We start from the raw sequence: 21565 nt of genomic DNA on the forward strand, positions 1-21565 counted from the left end.
CACCGTACCCTCATCGGCATTTACCAGGCATTTCTTCCAGTTGTTCAGGAGCCAGGGCAGTGACACACTAGATGTACGGTTACCCTTAGCATCGGGGCAGTCGACGATGAGGGTGGTAACCCTCTGCTTCCAGTTGGTCCTCTCCACTCGCCCGGTGAGTGCATGACCCTCGATCGGTAGGGCCATTATCACCCCCCAATCCTCGAGGGTCGCCGTCATCTCCCCGCATGGGAGATGGAAACTATGCGTCTGTTGGAAATATGCCCTAGAGTCAATAATAAATTGGTTATTATTATATTTCCTTGTTCATGATAATCGTTTATTATCCATGCTAGAATTGTATTGATAGGAAACTCAGATACATGTGTGGATACATAGACAACACCATGTCCCTAGTAAGCCTCTAGTTGACTAGCTCGTTGATCAATAGATGGTTACGGTTTACTGACCATGGACATTGGATGTCGTTGATAACGGGATCACATCATTAGGAGAATGATGTGATGGACAAGACCCAATCCTAAGCCTAGCACAAGATCGTGTAGTTCGTTTGCTAAGAGCTTTTCTAATGTCAAGTATCATTTCCTTAGACCATGAGATTGTGCAACTCCCGGATACCGTAGGAATGCTTTGGGTGTACCAAACGTCACAACGTAACTGGGTGGCTATAAAGGTGCACTACAGGTATCTCCGAAAGTATCTGTTGGGTTGGCACGAATCGAGACTGGGATTTGTCACTCCGTGTAAACGGAGAGGTATCTCTGGGCCCACTCGGTAGGACATCATCATTATGTGCACAATGTGACCAAGGAGTTGATCACGGGATGATGTGTTACGGAACGAGTAAAGAGACTTGCCGGTAACGAGATTGAACAAGGTATCGGGATACCGACGATCGAATCTCGGGCAAGTAACATACCGATTGACAAAGGGAATTGTATACGGGATTGATTGAATCCCCGACATCGTGGTTCATCCGATGAGATCATCGTGGAACATGTGGGAGCCAACATGGGTATCCAGATCCCGCTGTTGGTTATTGGCCGGAGAACGTCTCGGTCATGTCTGCATGGTTCCCGAACCCGTAGGGTCTACACACTTAAGGTTCGATGACGCTAGGGTTATAGGGAATAGATATACGTGGTTACCGAATGTTGTTCGGAGTCCCGTATGAGATCCCGGACGTCACGGGGAGTTCCGGAATGGTCCGGAGGTAAAGATTTATATATGGGAAGTCCTGTTTTGGTCACCGGAAAAGTTTCGGGTGCTATCGGTAATGTACCGGGACCACCGGGAGGGTCCCGGGGGTCCACCAAGTGGGGCCACCAGCCCCAGAAGGCTGCGTGGGCCAAGTGTGGGAGGGGACCAGCTCCAGGTGGGCTGGTGCGCCCCCCCCCCCACCAAGGCCCAAGGCGCGGGGAGAGTGGGAGGGGGCAAACCCTAGGCTCAGATGGGCCTAAGGCCCATCTAGTGGGGCGCCCCCCTCTCTCCCCCTTCTGGCCGCCCCCCTAGATGGATCTAGGGCTGGCCGCACCCCTTGGGGGCAACCCTAGATGGGGTGCAGCCCCTCCCCCTCCCCTATATATACTTGAGGTTTTGGGGCTGCCACACACATGAGACTTCCTCTCTCTTGGCGCAGCCCTACCCCTCTCCCTCCTCCTCCTCTCCCACGGTGCTTGGCGAAGCCCTGCAGGATTGCCACGCTCCTCCATCACCACCACGCCGTCGTGCTGCTGCTGGACGGAGTCTTCCCCAACCTCTCCCTCTCTCCTTGCTGGATCAAGGCGTGGGAGACGTCACTGGGCTGCACGTGTGTTGAACGCGGAGGCGCCGTGGTTCGGCGCTTAGATCGGAATCAACCGCGATCTGAATCGCTACGAGTACGACTCCTTCATCCGCGTTCTTGCAACGCTTCCGCATCGCGATCTACAATGGTATGTAGATGCACTACCCTTCCCCTCGTTGCTAGATTACTCCATAGATTGATCTTGGTGATGCGTAGAAAATTTTGAATTTCTGCTACGTTCCCCAACAGTGGCATCATGAGCTAGGTCTATGCGTAGTTTCTATGCACGAGTAGAACACAAAGTAGTTGTGGGCGTCGATTTTTTCAATTTACTTGCCGTTACTAGTCTTATCTTGATTCAGCGGCATTGTGGGATGAAGCGCCCCGGACCGACCTTACACGTACACTTACGTGAGACAGGTTCCACCGACTGACATGCACTAGTTGCATAAGGTGGCTAGCGGGTGTCTGTCTCTCCCACTTTAGTCAGATCGGATTCAATGAAAAGGGTCCTTATGAAGGGTAAATAGAAATTGGCATATCACGTTGTGGCTTTTGCGTAGGTAAGAAACGTTCTTGCTAGAATCCCATAGCAGCCACGTAAAACATGCAACAACAATTAGAGGACGTCTAACTTGTTTTTGCAGGGTATGCTATGTGATGTGATATGGCCAAAAGGATGTGATGAATGATATATGTGATGTATGAGATTGATCATGTTCTTGTAATAGGAATCACGACTTGCATGTCGATGAGTATGACAACCGGCAGGAGCCATAGGAGTTGTCTTAATTTATTGTATGACCTGCGTGTCAATGGAACCGCCATGTAATTACTTTACTTTATTGCTAACCGTTAGCTATAGTAGTAGAAGTAATAGTTGGTGAGACAACTTCATGAAGACATGATGATGGAGATCATGATGATGGAGATCATGGTGTCATGCCGGTGACAAAGGTGATCATGCTGCGCCTCGAAGATGGAGATCAAAAGGCGCAAGATGATATTGGCCATATCATGTCACTTTATGATTTGCATGTGATGTTTGTCATGTTTACATCTTATTTGCTTAGAACGACGGTAGCATAAATAAGATGATCCCTCACTAAAATTTCAAGAGACGTGTTCCCCCTAACTGTGCACCGTTGCGAAGGTTCGTTGTTTCGAAGCACCACGTGATGATCGAGTGTGATAGATTCTAACGTTCGAATACAACGGGTGTTGACGAGCCTAGCATGTACAGACATGGCCTCGGAACACATGCGAAACACTTAGGTTGACTTGACGAGCCTAGCATGTACAGACATGGCCTCGGAACACAAGAGACCGAAAGGTCGAACATGAGTCGTATAGTAGATACGATCAACATGGAGATGTTCACCGATGATGGCTAGTCCGTCTCACGTGATGATCGGACACGGCCTAGTTTGACTCAGATCATGTATCACTTAGATGACTAGAGGGATGTCTATCTGAGTGGGAGTTCATTAATCAGATGAACTTAATTATCATGAATATAGTCAAAAAGTCTTTGCAAATTATGTCATAGCTTACGTTTTGGTTCTACTGTTTAAGATATGTTCCTAGAGAAAATTTAGTTGAAAGTTAATAGTAGCAATTATGCGGACTGGGTCCGTAAACTGAGGATTGTCCTCATTACTGCACAGAAGGCTTATGTCCTTAATGCACCGCTCGGTGTGCTGAACCTCAGCGTCGTCTGTAGATGTTGCGAAACATCTGACATACACGTTTTGATGACTACGTGATAGTTCAGTGCGTAATGCTAACGGTTTAGAATTGTGGCACCAAAAACGTTTTGAAACGTCACAGAACATATGAGATGTTCCGAAGACTGAAATTGGGATTTCAGACTAGTGCCCACGTCAAGAGGTATGAGACCTCTGACAAGTTTCTTAAGCCTGCAAACTAAGGGAGAAAAGCTCAATCGTTGAGCATGTGCTCAGATTGTCTGAGTACCACAATCGCTTGAATCGAGTGGGAGTTAATCTTCCAGATGAGATAGTGATGGTTCTCCATAGTCACTGCCACCAAGCTATTAGAGCTTCGTGATGAACTATAACATATCAGGGATAGACATGATGATCCTTGAGCAACTCGCGATGTTTGACACCGCGAAAGTAGAAATCAAGAAGGAGCATCAATTGTTGATGGTTAGTAAAACCACTAGTTTCTAGAAGGGCAAGGGCAAAAGGGATACTTCATGAAACAGCAAATCATTTGTTGCTCTAGTGAAGAATCCCAAGGTTGAACCCAAACCCGAGACTAAGTGCTTCTGTAATGAGGGGAACGGTCACTGAAGCAGAACTACCCTAGATACTTGGTAGATGAGAAGGCAGGCAAGGTCGACAGAAGTATATTGGATATACATTATATGAATGTGTACTTTACTAGTACTCCTAACAGCACCAGGGTATTAGATACCGGTTCGGTTGCTAAGTGTTAGTAACTCGAAATAAAATCTGCGGAATAAACAGAGACTAGCTAAAGGTGAGATGACGATATGTGTTGGAAGTGTTTCCAAGGTTGATGTGATCAAGCGTCGCATGCTCCCTCTACCATCGAGATTGGTGTTAAACCTAAATAATTGTTATTTGGTGTTTGCGTTGAGCATAAACATGATTGGATTATGTTTATCGCAATACGGTTATTCATTTAAGGAGAATAAATGGTTACTCTGTTTATTTGAATAATACCTTCAATGGTCTTGCACCTAAAATGAATCTCGATCGCAGTGATACACATGTTCGTGCCAAAAGATATAAAATAGTAATGATAGTACCACATACTTGTGGCACTGCCATTTGAGTCATATTGGTATAGAACGCATGAAGAAGCTCCATGTAGATGGATCTTTGGACTCACTCGTTTTTGAAAGGATTGAGACATGCGAACCATGTCTATTGGTATATATGCGTAAAGAAACTCCATGCAGATGGATCGTTTGGACTCACTTGATTTTGAATCACTTGAGACATGCAAATCATACCACATGGGCAAGATGACTGAAAAGCCTCGTTTTCAGTAAAATGGAACAAGAGAGCAACTTGTTGGAAGTAATACATTTGATGTGTGCAGTCCAATGAGTGCTGAGGCACGCAGTGGATATCGATATGTTCTTACTTCACAGATGATTTGAGTAGATGCTGAGAATATTTACTTGATGAAACACAAGTCTGAATTATAGAAAGGTTCAAGTAATTTCAGAGTGAAGTTGAAGATCGTCGTGACAAGAGGATAAAATGTCTGTGATATGATCATAGAGATATCCGAGTTACGAGTTTGGCACACAATTAAGACATTGTGGAAAGTGTTTCACAATTAATACCGCCTGGAACACCACAGTGTGATGGTGTGTCCGAACATCATAACTGCACCCTATTGGATATGGTGCATACCATGATGTCTCTTATCGAATTACCACTATAGTTTATGGGTTAGGCATTAGAGACAACCGCATTCACTTTAAAAGGGGCACCACGCAATTCCGTTGAGACGACACCGTTTAGAGAAACCTAAGTTGTCGTTTCTTAAAAGTTTGGGGTTGCGACGCTTATGTGAAAAAGTTTCAGGCTGATAAGCTTGAACCCAAAGCGGATAAATGCATCTTCATAGAATACCCAAAACAGTTGGGTATACCTCCTATTTCAGATCTGGAAGCGAAAATAATTGCTTCTAGAAACGGGTCCTTTCTCGAGGAAAAGTTTCTCTCGAAAGAATTGAGTGGGAGGATGGTGGAGACTTGATGAGGTTATTGAACCATGACTTCAACTAGTGTGTAGCAGGGCACAGGAAGTTGTTCCTGTGGCACCTACACCAATTGAAGTGGAAGCTTATGATAGTGATCATGAAACTTCGGATCAAGTCACTACCAAACCTCGTAGGTCGACAAGGATATGTACTACTTCAGAGTGGTACGTAATCCTGTCTTGGAAGTCATGTTGCTAGACAACAATGAACCTACGAGCTATGGAGAAGCGATGGTGGGCCCGGATTCCGACGAATGGTTAGAAGCCATGAAATCCGAGATAGGATCCATGTATCAGAACAAAGCATGGACTTTGGTGAACTTGCCCGATGATCGGCAAGCCATTGAGATAAATGGATCTTTAAGAAGAAGACGGACGTGGACGGTAATGTTACCGTCTATGAAGCTCGACTTGTGGCAAAGAGTATTTTCACAAGTTCAAGGAGTTGACTACGATGAGATTTTCTCATCCGTAGCGATGCTTAAGTCCGTCGGAATCATGTTAGCATTAGCTGCATTTATGAAATCTAGCAGATGGATGTCAAAAACAAGTTTCCTTACCAGTTTTTGTAAGGAAAGGTTGTATGTGATACAATCAGAAAGGTTTTGTCGATCCTAAGGATGCTAAAAGGTATGCTAGCTCCAGCGATCCTTCCATGGACTAGAGAAAGCACCTCGGAGTCAGAATGTACGCTTTGATGGAGTGATCAAAGTTTTTGGGTTTATACAAAGTTTGTTAGAAACTTGTATTTACAATAAAGTGAGTGGGAGCGCTACAACATTTCTGATAAGTATATGTGAATGACATATTGTTGATCCGAAATGATGTAAAATTTCTGGAAAGCATAAAGGGTTATTTGAAAGGAGTTTTTCAAAGGAAGACCTGGATAAAGCTGCTTACATATTGGGCATCAAGATCTATAGAGATAGATCAAGACGCCTGATGATACTTTCAAAGAACGCACACCTTGACATGATTTTGAAAGAGTTCAAAATAGATCAGCAAAGAAGGAGTTCTTGGCTGTGTTACAAGGTGTGAGTATTGAGTAAGACTCAAGACCTGACCACAGCAGAAGAGAGAGAAAGGACGAACGTCGTCCCCTATGCTTTAGACGTAGGCTCTACAGTATGCTATGCTGTGTACCGCACATGAAGTGTGCCTTGCCATGAGTTGGTCAAGGGGTACAATAGTGATCCGGGAATGGATCACATGACAGCGGTCGAACTTATCCTTAGTATCTAGTGGACTAAGGAATTTTCTCGATTATGGAGGTGAAAAGGAGTTCGTCGTAAAGGGTTACGTCGATGCGAACTTTGACACTAATCCGGATGACTCTGAGTAGTAAACCGGATTCGTATAGTAGAGCAGTTATTTGAAATGGCTTCAAGTAGCGTGTGGTAGCATCCACAAGATGACATAGATATTCGTAAAGCACACACGGATCTGAAAGGTTCAGACCCGTTGACTAATAACCTCTCTCACAAGCATAACATGATCAAACCAGAACTCATTGAGTGCTAATCACATAGTGATGTGAACTAGATTGTTGACTCTAGTAAACTCTTTGGATGTTGGTCACATGGTGATGTGACCTGTGAGTGTTAATCACATGGTGATGTGAACTAGATTATTGACTCTAGTGCAAGTGAGAGACTGTTGGAAATATTCCCTAGAGGCAATAATAAATTGGTTATTATTATATTTCCTTGTTCATGATAATCGTTTATTATCCATGCTAGAATTGTATTGATAGGAAACTCAGATACATGTGTGGATACATAGACAACACCATGTCCCTAGTAAGCCTCTAGTTGACTAGCTCGTTGATCAATAGATGGTTACGGTTTCCTGACCATGGACATTGGATGTCGTTGATAACGGGATCACATCATTAGGAGAATGATGTGATGGACAAGACCCAATCCTAAGCCTAGCACAAGATCGTGTAGTTCGTTTGCTAAGAGCTTTTCTAATGTCAAGTATCATTTCCTTAGACCATGAGATTGTGCAACTCCCGGATACCGTAGGAATGCTTTGGGTGTACCAAACGTCACAACGTAACTGGGTGGCTATAAAGGTGCACTACAGGTATCTCCGAAAGTATCTGTTGGGTTGGCACGAATCGAGACTGGGATTTGTCACTCCGTGTAAACGGAGAGGTATCTCTGGGCCCACTCGGTAGGACATCATCATTATGTGCACAATGTGACCAAGGAGTTGATCACGGGATGATGTGTTACGGAACGAGTAAAGAGACTTGCCGGTAACGAGATTGAACAAGGTATCGGGATACCGACGATCGAATCTCGGGCAAGTAACATACCGATTGACAAAGGGAATTGTATACGGGATTGATTGAATCCCCGACATCGTGGTTCATCCGATGAGATCATCATGGAACATGTGGGAGCCAACATGGGTATCTAGATCCCGCTGTTGGTTATTGGCCGAAGAACGTCTCGGTCATGTCTGCATGGTTCCCGAACCCGTAGGGTCTACACACTTAAGGTTCGATGACGCTAGGGTTATAGGGAATAGATATACGTGGTTACCGAATGTTGTTCGGAGTCCCAGATGAGATCCCGGACGTCACGAGGAGTTCCGGAATGGTCCGGAGGTAAAGATTTATATATGGGAAGTCCTGTTTTGGTCACCGGAAAAGTTTCGGGTGCTATCGGTAATGTACCGGGACCACCGGGAGGGTCCCGGGGGTCCACCAAGTGGGGCCACCAGCCCCAGAAGGCTGCGTGGGCCAAGTGTGGGAGGGGACCAGCTCCAGGTGGGCTGGTGCGCCCCCCCCCCCACCAAGGCCCAAGGCGCAGGGAGAGTGGGAGGGGGCAAACCCTAGGCTCAGATGGGCCTAAGGCCCATCTAGTGGGGCGCCCCCCTCTCTCCCCCTTCTGGCCGCCCCCCTAGATGGATCTAGGGCTGGCCGCACCCCTTGGGGGGCAACCCTAGATGGGGTGCAGCCCCTCCCCCTCCCCTATATATACTTGAGGTTTTGGGGCTGCCACACAAATGAGACTTCCTCTCTCTTGGCGCAGCCCTACCCCTCTCCCTCCTCCTCCTCTCCCGCGGTGCTTGGCGAAGCCCTGCAGGATTGCCACGCTCCTCCATCACCACCACGCCATCGTGCTGCTGCTGGACGGAGTCTTCCCCAACCTCTCCCTCTCTCCTTGCTGGATCAAGGCGTGGGAGACGTCACCGGGCTGCACGTGTGTTGAACGCGGAGGCGCCGTGGTACGGCGCTTAGATCGGAATCAACCGCGATCTGAATCGCTACGAGTACGACTCCTTCATCCGCGTTCTTGCAACGCTTCCGCATCGCGATCTAGAATGGTATGTAGATGCACTCCCCTTCCCCTCGTTGCTAGATTACTCCATAGATTGATCTTGGTGATGCGTAGAAAATTTTGAATTTCTGCTACGTTCCCCAACAGCGTCTCGGGTCGCCGCCGGTCAATCAAAGCCGTGAGAGCTGCGTGGACAAGCGTCGGCGGCTGACGCTTGAACTGCAGGATGAAACCAAGCAGTCGGGCTCTCCTAAAGTACGGCGTGTAGCGCTCGTCGTACTCTATCTTCACAGCATTCGCGTAACCCCTCATGCGCAGTGGCGGGAGCATCTGTCAAAAAGTGGACACCAAAAGTTAGTATCTTACTTTACCAATCTGAAAACTTTGGTTCAATATTTCGATCATAGTACTTACCACTCCGTTATCTATGAAATGGGCACGATGACCCTTGTCGAACGCGTAGTCAAGCATGTAGTACCGTTTGCCAATGTTGTCCGCAAGAGGTGCCTGCCTAAATAAAATTTCATAAACATAAGCATTATAAGCATAAGCATAAATAAAAAATGAAACATGGTTGATTCATTCATATAACATTCATATATAACATCCACATGCTTCATATATCAAAACAAATTACTCCCCTCCAACATGCATCATATCATCATTTTTTTAACAAAAGAAGTTATGAACTAGGGTTCATCTTGAGGGGTTCACCATTTTTACTCCAACCAAATCCACTACTTTCATCATATAACATCCACATGCATCCTATATCAAAACAAATATCTCCAATATTCATCATATCATAAATTTTTTAACACAAAAAATCATGAACTAGGTTCATCTTGAGGGTTCAACATTTTTTCTCCAATTACATCCACGACTTGCATCATAGCATATTAACATGCATCATCATATCACAACCAATTCCTCCAACATGCATCATATTAAAAAAATCTTTCAAAAAAATATGAACTAGTGTTCATCTTCACACAACCATACCAACTAGTGACTAGAGTTCATATCTAACACAATATAACATCTAGAATCAACTAGTGACTAGAGTTCATATCTAACACAATATAACATCATAGGGTTCAAAAAGGGGAGTGATTTAAATCAAATAATGCGACGAATCGGAAGCTATTTGACTAAAACTAATTGGAGGAATCGGAGGAGCTTACTTTTCTCTTTTTGGGACCATCTCGATCCGCAAAAACGATGAAGAAACGAAGAAGATCGGTGGGGGAAGTGGAGGAGATGAGAGAGGGGGCGAGAGAGGAACCGCCTCTTTGTTCTTGGGGATTGGGGCGGCTTGGTGTGGGGGCAGAAGGGGGTGGGGCGGGCGGCCGCACCCAATAACTGTCCGCGCCCTACCGCCAAGGTCCCTGGCGGAGGATCAGACAGCCTACCGCCAGGACTAGCGTCGGTAGGGTGCAACGGAGGGGGACAGCGGACGTTTGCGCTGCTGACGTGGACTAGTTTCCTACCGCAAAGCCCCATGGCGGTAGGCTATGTAATCCTATCGCCGAGCCTCCTGCCCGTAGGAAAAAGGGACAGATTTAAAAAAATCAAACAGGGGTAGATCCCGAATTTAGACCAGAAAAAGATCAAAACACGAAATTTTGCCGCGTCCAGAAACACTATTATCCCCTAAAAATATATAATATATCCAGAAACACTATTCTACAGAAAAATTGTATGGGTTAATGTTTTTCTTTACAGAAACTGGTAAATGTTCATTTTAATGATTTTTTGGATAATGTTAAAAATCCGCATCCTCAGAGCAAACATATTGTTCAAGAGGGGTTCCGAATGGTAATCAAAGCTCGAAGTGTTGGCAATCAATTGATAAGACCGGACGAGCAACACACATTTGAGATCAATCAATTATATATTGAGGATGGATCAATTATTTTCCACATGTATGTTACATGGTGAGGCTATGCTTGCATGTTGAGAAAAATAGTTTAGTGGGCGCTAACTATTAAGATATAGAAGATGTTATATCTCCCGGTCAGAGGTGAACTAATTCTCTGGTTTAAGGGGATAAGTGGGACTCCGCTTGCATCCTTAGTTATAACACACAATATTCATCTACATGGCATTTCGAGACAACGTACAAGAGACGATAGAATCTTGGAAGCAATTGCAAACAATGTCCATGTCCTAATCCGTATCAAATGTATTTATCTTGTGTGCTCCACATTTTTCTTTAATTGTGCCCTAAGGCCATGAGGTTTACTACCCCAACTCCACAATCGGAGCTTGTCCTTGGACAATCTCAGATGACAAATTTCCATTGCCTCACAGACCTCTATCACAACCTCGGAGCTTGCCACTAGTGAAGTTATGGATCCCGGTAGTTTATTTCTCGTAATCACAACCTCGATGACTTTTGCTATTTTTCCTTACAGGTTGAACCATTTTTACCTTTTGTTCTATAAATCAATTCCAAACATACAATACGCTTATCCTTGTAACTAGCAAAGCTAGCAAGACCTCGGTGACAAGTTGGGGACCAAGAATAAGTTCTTAATTGTGTGCAAGTATTGATTGTTGAGTCGTAAATTGAGCACCAATAGATTGATAACCTTGGTTCTTCACTGAGGGAAATTTGCTGCTTACTGCAAGCCCTTACTCTTCGAGGCCCAACACCTCCCTATAAGGATAATAGGAAGCACCCCTGATGAGTCGATAGCTGGTCTCCATCCATCAGAAATGACTGGATAATGCCACGACTAACCTGCTTTTAACTCACCTACCATGGTATTTTCTGCCCTACGAGTGAATACTACTCGGCTTATCAATTTTATTCCACAGGAGTTTTATGAGCCCCTCACAATGTTCCTACAAGCAACAATGGCGCGCGCTCAGGCGGATACAACTTGGGTAACTTGCCCATGGGAGGAGGCTAAATCACTTGACAAGCTACATCCAAATCGTGAAGGACTCGTGTGGTATTGATGATGACGTAGCACCCAAGTACTGTTAACGGCGCATCGTTGCCTTGGAGTACAAGACATAAACATATAAGGCGGGCAGGGATCCCTGAACTAGGAGATCCGCTTGTAAATCGACCCAAGCTCATGTAACCCTAGCTACCATGTCAACATATAAGGCGAACAGGGATGACTTAATCTTTGAGGCAAGCATATGACTACTGGCAGGATCAACCGGGTAGCACGTCCTCGGTGACGCCCGGCGTCAGCCATCCTCCTGCGCTTCCACTTGCGTGGAAACTCAGAGGCAACAGCCAAGCCAGATGTCGCTTTTGAGTGGCATAGCTCATCCTCCTTGAGGATCGGCACAGAGAGTCACGTATCCTACCACGTAACTATGAAGAGGTAGAGGCATTCCCTGTTCGATGTGTTCTCATGTTCCCGTAGACACACAAACCCTAGAGAGTTTGTCTCAAAACCTTGACATCTCAAATCAAAAGGCGCATACTGAATACCAACAATACAATCCGCCAAACACAAGAAGTAGGGTATTACCTGGATACCCAATTTGGCTCTCTGGAACATTTGCTCTTGCGCACCAAATATTTTTGCAAATGTAAAAAAAAAGAATGATTTTTTGTAGACATGTACATATACTCACTTCTAAATGTTATCTGCAAATGCTTAGGTGGAAAGTCCAAACATTTCGGTCTGTAAAAAAGAAAAGTTGAAACACCAAAATTTTAGCATTTCTCAATCACTTTGTAGTAGTGCAGTAGCATCATTCATATGAAAATCTCTTTGTTGTAGTGCAGTAGCATCACATATGAACATGGATTTTCGTATGAATAGTCTTGGTTTATGAAATTACAAGATCGAATGACATGAACAAGTCAACAATATACTACTCCCTCAGTCTCATAATATAGGGTTCGGCTCCTCTGCTGTACAGTTGTTACTGTACACGTGCTGTAGCAGGCAGAATCTACCATCCATTATTATCCAATGGCTCTCCTTTCTCTCCCTTAATTCTATTATTATTAACTAGAAACAAACACCCCTATAATAGTCCAAAGGAAATCCTCCACGCCTGTAGAATTGGCGCCAAACTCCTGCTGTCCGTCTTCCTCGTTCCTCCTGATACATGCCTATTCATTTGCTGAATCAGAGATTATATAACATAATGCAGAGTAAGCACTTCTTTTGTTCTTGCCAAGATAAGCACAATGCATGGGATGACTACTTACCTGAAAGTCACCAATGGCATGGCTGCCAAGTTCCTCCTAATTCGGAAACATGTTCACAGAGAAATTATACTCTATGGACAAAGACCATATTGCATGAAGAATTATACAGATCATCAAACAACCATATGTTGTAGCTTCTATAACAGGAGAATGAAGAAAGGAGAAAGCAATTTTAAGTAATAGCTGGTAAGACGTTTCTTGGATTGGATCCGTGAGCTGCAGCTTGTGGAGTTTGGCCGGGCAGGCGTGTAGGGAGGTCCAGCTGCTGCGCCGCCGCCGTCGTCCTGCAGCCACAAGATCATGGGGCGTCGGCCGTGTTGTCAGAGGAGGACGCGGCCACTTGGGCGTGCTCTTCGCCTCACCCGTTTGCTACACTCCTCCTCGTTGAGGTCGCCGGAAGGAGTCTCCGGCTTGTCGTCGTCGTGGTGCTGTTGGAGTACGTCGTCGCCCTGCTGTTAAAGGAGCTCGCCGTCGCGCAGCTCCTTCTCCCCGGATCTAGCTGCGATCCTCCGTCCTTGACCAGCAGGGAGAGGCAGCGACGCGCGAGCACGGCCTTGGACGGCAGCCGCTCTCCTAGGGCCGCCGGAGCCATTGGTGTCCGCTGGAGGATTCAGCTTTCCGGTCTATATTTTCTTCTCGGTGTGCGTTTTATCGAAGAATGGAAATAGAATTAAGGGGGAGAAAGGAGAGCAGTTGGATTGCAATGGACGGCCGATCTTGCATTCTACAGTACCCGTACAGTAAACACTTAACTGCATAGGAGCTGAACCCCATAATATAGGATGTTATTACAACGAAAATTCGTTGGCGTGGACGAGCTCGCCTGCTCGCGTTATCTGTAGGCGTCCGTCCTCATCGAGATATGAAACGCACTCCGTATTCCAGCTCGTAGACGATGACTCATTTAATGAGTAACGCGGACGGGAAGATACAGTTTGTACGGTGCGGGTGACGGACGTTGAGGTGCTAGCGACGGAGGTTTTCATCCTGTAGCTAGACTGAATTCCGCTCGGGTCGACCTCCCAACTCCATTAAACTCCCCATCTATCATCGACCGCGGCTCAGTCTATAATAGTTCATCCCCAAATCGAAGGAACAAACCCTAGTTGCACACTGTTCCTCAATTGACCCCCAAATCGGAGCAAGGAACAGCAGCCGCAGAAAAGATGGCAAATCTGAATCAAGGTGCTGATCCGGCGGCACTTCCAATCGTGCCTTGCCCGGACTGTGGCAGGAATGTAGTTGCCTATGTTGCTCGTTGCGGGCAGAGCGCCGGCGAGCGATTCTGCAAGTGCCGCAATCACAATGTAAGTGTCCAGTTTTTGCATAGAGTTCTTCAGACTTGTTCAACATCTCTTGTCTGAACCTTCTTCGCCGGTCAACGACAGCCGTCAGGTGGTTGATGTGATTTCTACAAGTGGCAGCAAGCTTACACCGACCACCTCGCATCGCTTGGTCCAGCCGCGCCCCTATTGGCGCAAATCGAGCAAGGATAAGAGCAAGGCGGCCGAGCTTTGGGAGTTCAAGATCTACAGGTGCCGCACGCACCACAGGGCAGCAGAACGGCACGCCGGAGCGCACCCAGTTCGTTTCTTCAGTCAGCGCCGCTGCAGGATACATGCTCGCCGCGCTTCCAGCTGCTGGGCGCCAGGGAACCATTGGCGTTGACGCTGCATATTCCCAATCTGGTGGTCTCCGTGGCCAACCTTGTCACTGGGGTGGTTGTGGTCATGCACGTGCTTGGTTAGGCACCAGCTGCGAATAGAGCACGGTGTACCATTGTACCTGCAAATCAAGTGTTATGATGTTTGTATCATTGGTTAGCAGCCAAGTATGTAATGGTGTAGGCGCAGCTAGGGTGTTGCTGATGGCGTACTTTTGTAATGATCAAGTTTAAGCCGTGTGATGTAGTCTCGTTTTGTGCAACTAATAATATTAATGGAAATATGTTTTTAGCTAAGCAGGTGTAAAAAGAGAAGGTTAACTCTGACGGATCCCTTTCAAGAGTCTGAAAATCAAACTAGCAGGATTCTAGCCCATTGCACACAGCAGGGGCCGCGTCGGACACCTATAAGGCGTCACCTGTATTGAATTACTGCCACCAGTCTACCCCTCCCAGCGGTGCAGAGGAACATGATGTCAAGCAATTTTGTAAGAGGGGAACAAATAAAATCAACTGAATCTCTCATCACACAAAGCACCAAATCAGATTGATTTCTCAAACAAGAACGCGGTGAAATACAAAAGGGGAGATGCACATGCACACTACAACATTAGGCAAGTCTTAAACTCATACATTTTTTCTTCTACATGATAAATATTCAAATCACAGCGACAACCTGACCACAAACAACACGTACTTCACTGACGGTTATTATTACAACAAGAGTCTTCCGGTTAAAGTTAACAGCTACAGAGCCCTCAACAACACAGAACAAAAACAATGAATCTAAATGAAGTCGCCGGCAAATTGCATTTGGCTCTAAGGTAGCATTTTCAACAACATGGAGTTCAACCCTAGGCTTGCTGCAGGTATTTTTCCTGTGACCACTGACGCCACAATTCGAGCATTTTGCCGCTTTCCTTTCTTTTTGAGGAAGATCACCTCATTGTGGACATGTGGTGATCTTGTGCCCTGGTTCTCAACATATACTGGAGAAGCGAGTTCGTTTACTTGTCCCGCATCCATTTCCAGCTTGTGCATTTGCTGTCAGTATGTACTTCTTGCTTTTTGCACCACGATCATCATACGGAGGTTTATCCCTGCAAGTGATTGGTCGACCGGGCTTTTGTTTTCGTTCTGGAGCTTTTAGCCCCATGAAATTACCAATTGCACGTGCCACTTGCAGCAACGGTGAGTCGTGTATGGCATCACTTTCTCTATTGCTACTTCCATCGCCTTGCATTGATCTGCAAATGCAATTCAACATTCATTTTATTGAACTAGTATACTGAAAAAGAGAGAACATCACAAAGAGTGTGCTAGCAAAAATGGTAAATCAATGCACTAGTCGTCTCATCGGAATCATGTGAAGTAGCTGAGTGTGAATTATGAACCTAGATGAAATTTTAAATTTTAAACACATCATTTTTTTGTTCACCTGTGAGCACGGTTTGTGGATGTTTGTCGCCCATCATGCGGGTAAATCCAGTGAACACCCATTGAAAAGTTTCCACTGTCCCATCTCTTACTAGCACGCCACCAAAAATCATGCTCTGGAAGTGATTATTGACTCTCACAAGCAGCCCAAATGGCATATCATACAGGTTTGTGTGTAACGCTCACGCCGCGTCATGTACCAAGGGATTTACTTTTTACCTTCACTGAATGGCAGCATAGCAGACCTGTGTGTTCGAAACTAGAACACTCACATATCAACTCATTCCCTTCGACGGCAAGTTCTACTTTGTAGACAATCCTGCACCACTTCTCATATTTTTCTGGGTGGTATCGTTGCACCAAGTAGGTTTTCTGTCTAGTCACCTCCTCTACTCTGTATTGACCTGCTCCGTATATAATCTCACCAAATTTTTAGAACATGGTTCGTGTATAGACTCTGCTTGCATGCAACTCTATTGGTGTGTTCATTTTCAATACTGGGGCTACCTGTTTGTGTGGAGAATGCATCAGTTACATAGCACACATCAGTCAGTAAGAAAGATATGATATTTCGAAAACTTACAATTTTTGTGCGTCTCTCCTCATAGTTTTCACTTGCTTCCCTATCAAAAAGAAGCCGCATGTACTGTCAAAGAGATGCATGGGGCAGCTTGCTGGAACATAACCCTTGAGCATATGGTTGTCATTTTGGCACATAATTTACCTTTGAAGTATGGTTTAGCCCATTTTGCTCTTGTTTCATAGATGTGAGTAAGGTAAGGATGTTTTTCCAAGCCATGTGATTCTGTCAGTTGCTTCCATGCAGTTTCGAATTCCTCCAGTGTCAGCATGTGATGTATTATCTTGTGGAACTCTGACCTGAATTTGTTGCGCTTTGTGTAGTATGGTCCCAGAGATTCCTTTGCCTTCTTCAGCACGTGCCACTTGCACCAGCGGTGAGTGGTTTCTGGCATCACTTTCTCCATTGCTATCTCCATGGACCTGCATTGATCTGCATATACATGAAAGGAGAAGCGCTCTTAGGCAAGTAACTCAGTGAAAGGAGAGCAATATATCAAAAGAAGTGCAAGTGGAGTCTAATGAGTCAATTTTTAAGGCACAATTAGGCAAAGTGAAATGTAGGTAATTGAAGATATAAACTATATGGAAAATCTAACTGCTAGATATAATGTCCCTTTTTACCTGTAAGCAAAGTTTGTGGATGTTTTCCGCCCATCATGCGGATGAATTCAGTGAACCCACTGAAAAGTCTCGACTATCTCATCTCTTACTAGGACGACACCAAATATCATGGTCTGGAAGTGGTTGTTGACTCCCACAAACAGGCCAAATGGCATGTCATAGAGGTCGGTACGGTATGTTGTATCAAATGTTATTGCATCTCCAAAGAAGTGGTACTGGGCCCTGCTTGATCCAGTTGACCATAACAAATTCCGTATGCGGCTATCCTCATCCGGCTGCACTCTGTAGTACAGACCAATATCTTTTGCTCCCAACTCAGCAAAAGCATCCATTGTCTTCCTGACATCATCGTCTGCTTGCTCACGGCTGATCTTGCCACATAGCCCCCTCAACACTCTTTTGGTGAATGGCACATTGGACATTGAACCAAAGAAACTACAAATTATATTGTAAACCTTGCCAATGCTATTGTTATTTTCACGGAGCTGCTTAACCACATCACATGTGTATATATCGATATGTCTCTGTGAGGGCTAGTACACCTTCTCGCCACACTTCTCCATTAACGAATGGTTGTGTGATGGTATGAACTCACTTATGTACCATCCATTGTCCTTTGATCGGAGCAATCGTATGAGCGCGGGGCACCTGCACCGGCAAGTCCGGGTGTTGCTTTTCTTCGGAATCCCCTGCAAATGCCACAAAGAAACAACAGTCAGTTTTCTTCTCAATGTTTTTTCAAGAGCACTCATTCTGCCAGCACACGGAGGGCGTTCTTCAGGACTTCAGGTGCATGCCCAACACGCAGTCTGCACAACGCAGACATACATAATTCAGAAAAAATGGGCTAACTAGCTTAGATTCAGAAAAATACATCGTAACAGCATTTAAAATGTGGCTGTCTGCCTGTATATCGTAAAGACCAGCATAGATCGATATGATACATGATGGGAACAAATTATCAGTCCAGTCGAATTTACAGGTTTATTGAGCCTACAAATGTGGCGTATACCTCTTGGTCCAGCCCGGCGCCTGAGGATCGTCTTTGCCCATCGACTGCTCTGAGTTCGGCGCGGACAGAGCCACTCCATTGCATTCGCTCTGCAAATCTAGTTCCCATGTCACCGCCGCATCGCCCACATCACCGATACTGGATTCGGTAGCCGTGCATACGAAAGTTTGGTTGCCTCCGCCGGTCAGCAGCGATTCATCGGCGGTGAGATCTGGCAGAGGAAACCTACGGAAACGACGGGCGCGCACTAATAAGATGCGAGTCTGCTTACATCCGCCGGCGGCGAGAACAAAAAACGGCGGCAGCAAAACATACCTGTAAACTGGCTCCGATAGGAACTCCAAGCCCTCGCCTGTCGCCTCCGCCGTCGCCATAGCTATGCATCCCTGCCGTCGTGCAGCGTCTCGAAGGATAGTTTTTTTTCGCAGAAGCTTTGCCGCGGGAGTATGGACCCACAATGTCATAGCACGGCCATCCCCTTCTGTTTTTTCCCCGGAGGAAGACGCTTATCCGATAAGGTTACGCCATTTTTGCGAGAGGGGTTATGTACCGTGGGAAACAGAAATGAGCAAGCGGCACATATGCAACTTGTACCATCAAGGGAACTGTGATCGTTGACGGACCCGTCTCTGTATTATACTGCTTAGTTGTTGTATCTGTCGCGCCTCTGACCGAACGCACTTAATACACACCTCAACGCGGCAACGTCCCATTGGTACACATACCGGGAGCGCGCGAGCTCGTCCATACCATCGCCGCTCTCGTTATTACAACCGATATACTCACATATTGGTTGTAATAACATCTTATATTACAGGATGAAGGGAGTAGAACATAGATAAATTATCTAGATCAGTTGCATCATTCATGAATTCCATAGTTCTTAAACCTGATGTCATAGGGTTTTTTTTTCTTTCCACTACAATGGCTACATCTTGAGGATAATCACACTTAACAATACTAGATGCAGGATTACACTAGAAAAAACGAAGGGTCACACATAGATGGCTTGCTTATAGCCTTCGCTGTGGCTGCAGCTGCGAAGGCTCCACAAGACCTTCCAAGACAACAAGCTGATCGAGCAATGCAAACTTCTCATCCTCGAGAGTTTTGGCTTCCTCTTCTGCCATGCCTAATTGTGCATCCAGCGTGTAGTTCTCTTCCTCCAGCATCATGTACTTCCTCCGTAGCGCCCGATATTCATCTGCAGGACCAGAATCTGGTAGCGAGTCCGGAGTTCCTCGGTCAGACTGCGGCGTGGGAGGGCGGGGCTCACTCCTGAAGCTTCTCTTAGGTGGCTTCTGTGTATTGGCCAACGAATGTGGAACATCCCTCCGCAGCAGTTCAGGTTCAGTTTTTATCTGGACTGAAGGCAAAGGCCGATACACAACCTTTCTCTTCTGTGACTTCGAGGCCGAGAAATCCTCTCGCCCCATACCTCTAGGGTCTTGCATTCTGTCGAAACAAGACTAACCTGACAAACACAACTCAAGTTAACCAATTTACCAAAGGAGCAATAAAATTGTGAAAGACAAAGAAGGCTATATGATGGGATCGATCAGCGTTACATTATGTTCAAAAAAATACTACATCAAGGAATGCTCGTCTGAAATGAAACCCCACGCTCACAGTATCATCCCGTCCAAGAGGAGCAGATGTTAGTTGTTGGTTTTTACCCTTTGCCATTACCCAATAGGATGCTCAGCCAGCAAAGGTGGGAGCAACTGCCAGGATGTTGCAGGATAACCTGTATCTGCTGTTATCTTGCTGACGTTTCCCCCCTACTGATTCCAACCCGCAGCTTCACAGCACCAAAATCGAAGGAACTCGCAGCAGCAAGTGCCATCGAAGTCGACCTGACCTAAGCCATCGGCGCAACCATCCTCGAGGGGCGTCGGCGGCGCTGGCACGAGATCTCTACTCCCTACCACAACCGTCTACACGACAGTACGAGGAGAAAGAAAATTTATCCGGCGGAATCAACTGAAGCCGGAGAGTACAGGAATCCGGACTAGGGCAGGCAGTGGTGCGCCGCGAACCCACCGCCCTCGCCGGCGTTGATCGGGAACGAGATGGGGGGCTTAATTACCTTGCTGGTGCCCGCGGGGGAGCAGGGGGACGGACGCCCTGGGACCGGCTGCTCGCTGCCGCGCCGGCGTCGAAACTCCAAACGGATTCTGCGCGTGCGGTGGTGGGAGCCGATCTGGCGTACAGGGTTGGGAGGCGCGCGCGTGGGGTTGTGGAATCCAGGGAGGGGAAGGCTTTGCGACTTGAGTCGAGAAGACGGGGAGAGAGGTTTATTTTTTTTCTAGAACAGGGAGAAAACTGAAAAGGGGGTTGGGTTGGGGAGGGCAAGGAATAGGCACACATGGGCCGTGAGAATGGGTGCGTTATGCCACGCTGGGGAGGCGGCGAATGCTATTTCTCGCGTTAAGCGAGTACGTAGCACTCCTTCTAGATATATATATATATATATATATTTATTTATTTATTTATTTGAGGGACAAACTTTTCGGACAAAGGGAGTATATATTAGTAGACAATGGACCTTGTGTTGGTTGGGTTGGGGAAGAGAAGGAATAGGCACACATGGGCCATGAGAATGGGTGCGCCTATGCCACGCTGGGAGGCGGCGAATGCTATTTCTTGCATTAACCGAGTATGTAGAAACCCTAATATATCCTAGTAGAACACCCGTGCGTTGCTGGGCTATGATGCATATAAATATCTACTACTTAAAAAGAATGTAAGGTTCCCATTTCAGCTCTTCTTCATCCAACCTGCTTATAAACGCCCTCCATCCCCCCTCTTCCCTTCTACTCTTTGATATTCGGCGTCCTACCGGAGGGGGAATCGATCACGGAGGGCTTCGACATCAACACCATTGCCTCTCCGATAAAGCGTGAGTAGTTTACCATAGACCTACGGATCCATAGCTAGTAGCTAGATGACTTTTTCTCCCTCTTTGATTCTCAATACCATGTTCTCCTCGATGTTCTTGGAGATCTATTCAATGTAATACCTTTTTGCGGTGTGTTTGCCGAGATCTGATGAATTCTGCATTTATGATCAGCTTACCTATGAATATTATTTGAATCTTCTCTGAATTCTTATATGCATGATTTGATATCTTTGCAAGTTTCTTCGAGCTATCGATTTGGTTTGGCCAACTAGATTGGTTTTTCTTGCAATAGGAGAAGTGCTTAGCTTTGGGT

At 46.0% G+C, this 21565-nt stretch overlaps 1 protein-coding gene and 1 long non-coding RNA gene across 3 annotated transcripts; both read right to left on the reverse strand.

Moving 5' to 3' along the window:
• Positions 1–15274: 15274 nt before the first annotated feature.
• Positions 15275–18957, reverse strand: LOC123144255 (uncharacterized). 2 transcript variants are annotated; one of them, XR_006471351.1, is made up of 7 exons: positions 18666–18957; positions 18351–18575; positions 17339–18027; positions 16860–17147; positions 16719–16758; positions 16137–16642; positions 15275–15945 (listed from the first exon to the last, which is right to left on the reverse strand). It is a non-coding gene; the product is annotated as an uncharacterized lncRNA (long non-coding RNA). The 2 variants fall into 2 exon arrangements; XR_006471350.1 differs by having other exon boundaries at positions 17339–18147.
• A 217-nt stretch (positions 18958–19174) lies between these two features.
• LOC123144256 (uncharacterized) lies at positions 19175–20703 on the reverse strand. The gene is made up of 2 exons (XM_044563341.1): positions 20440–20703; positions 19175–19824 (listed from the first exon to the last, which is right to left on the reverse strand). Exon 2 carries the CDS (start codon positions 19802–19804, stop codon positions 19364–19366), a length of 441 nt encoding a protein of 146 aa, XP_044419276.1. The 5' UTR covers positions 19805–19824; positions 20440–20703; the 3' UTR covers positions 19175–19363.
• Positions 20704–21565: the final 862 nt, after the last annotated feature.

Source organism: Triticum aestivum, chromosome 6D (genome assembly GCF_018294505.1).
Source record: "Triticum aestivum cultivar Chinese Spring chromosome 6D, IWGSC CS RefSeq v2.1, whole genome shotgun sequence".
Classification (NCBI taxonomy): Eukaryota; Viridiplantae; Streptophyta; class Magnoliopsida; order Poales; family Poaceae; genus Triticum; species Triticum aestivum.

Coding starts and splice junctions, on each gene's coding strand:
- LOC123144256 (XM_044563341.1), bottom strand. CDS start 19,804: ATGCAAGACCCTAGAGGTATGGGGCGAGAGGATTTCTCGGCCTCGAAG.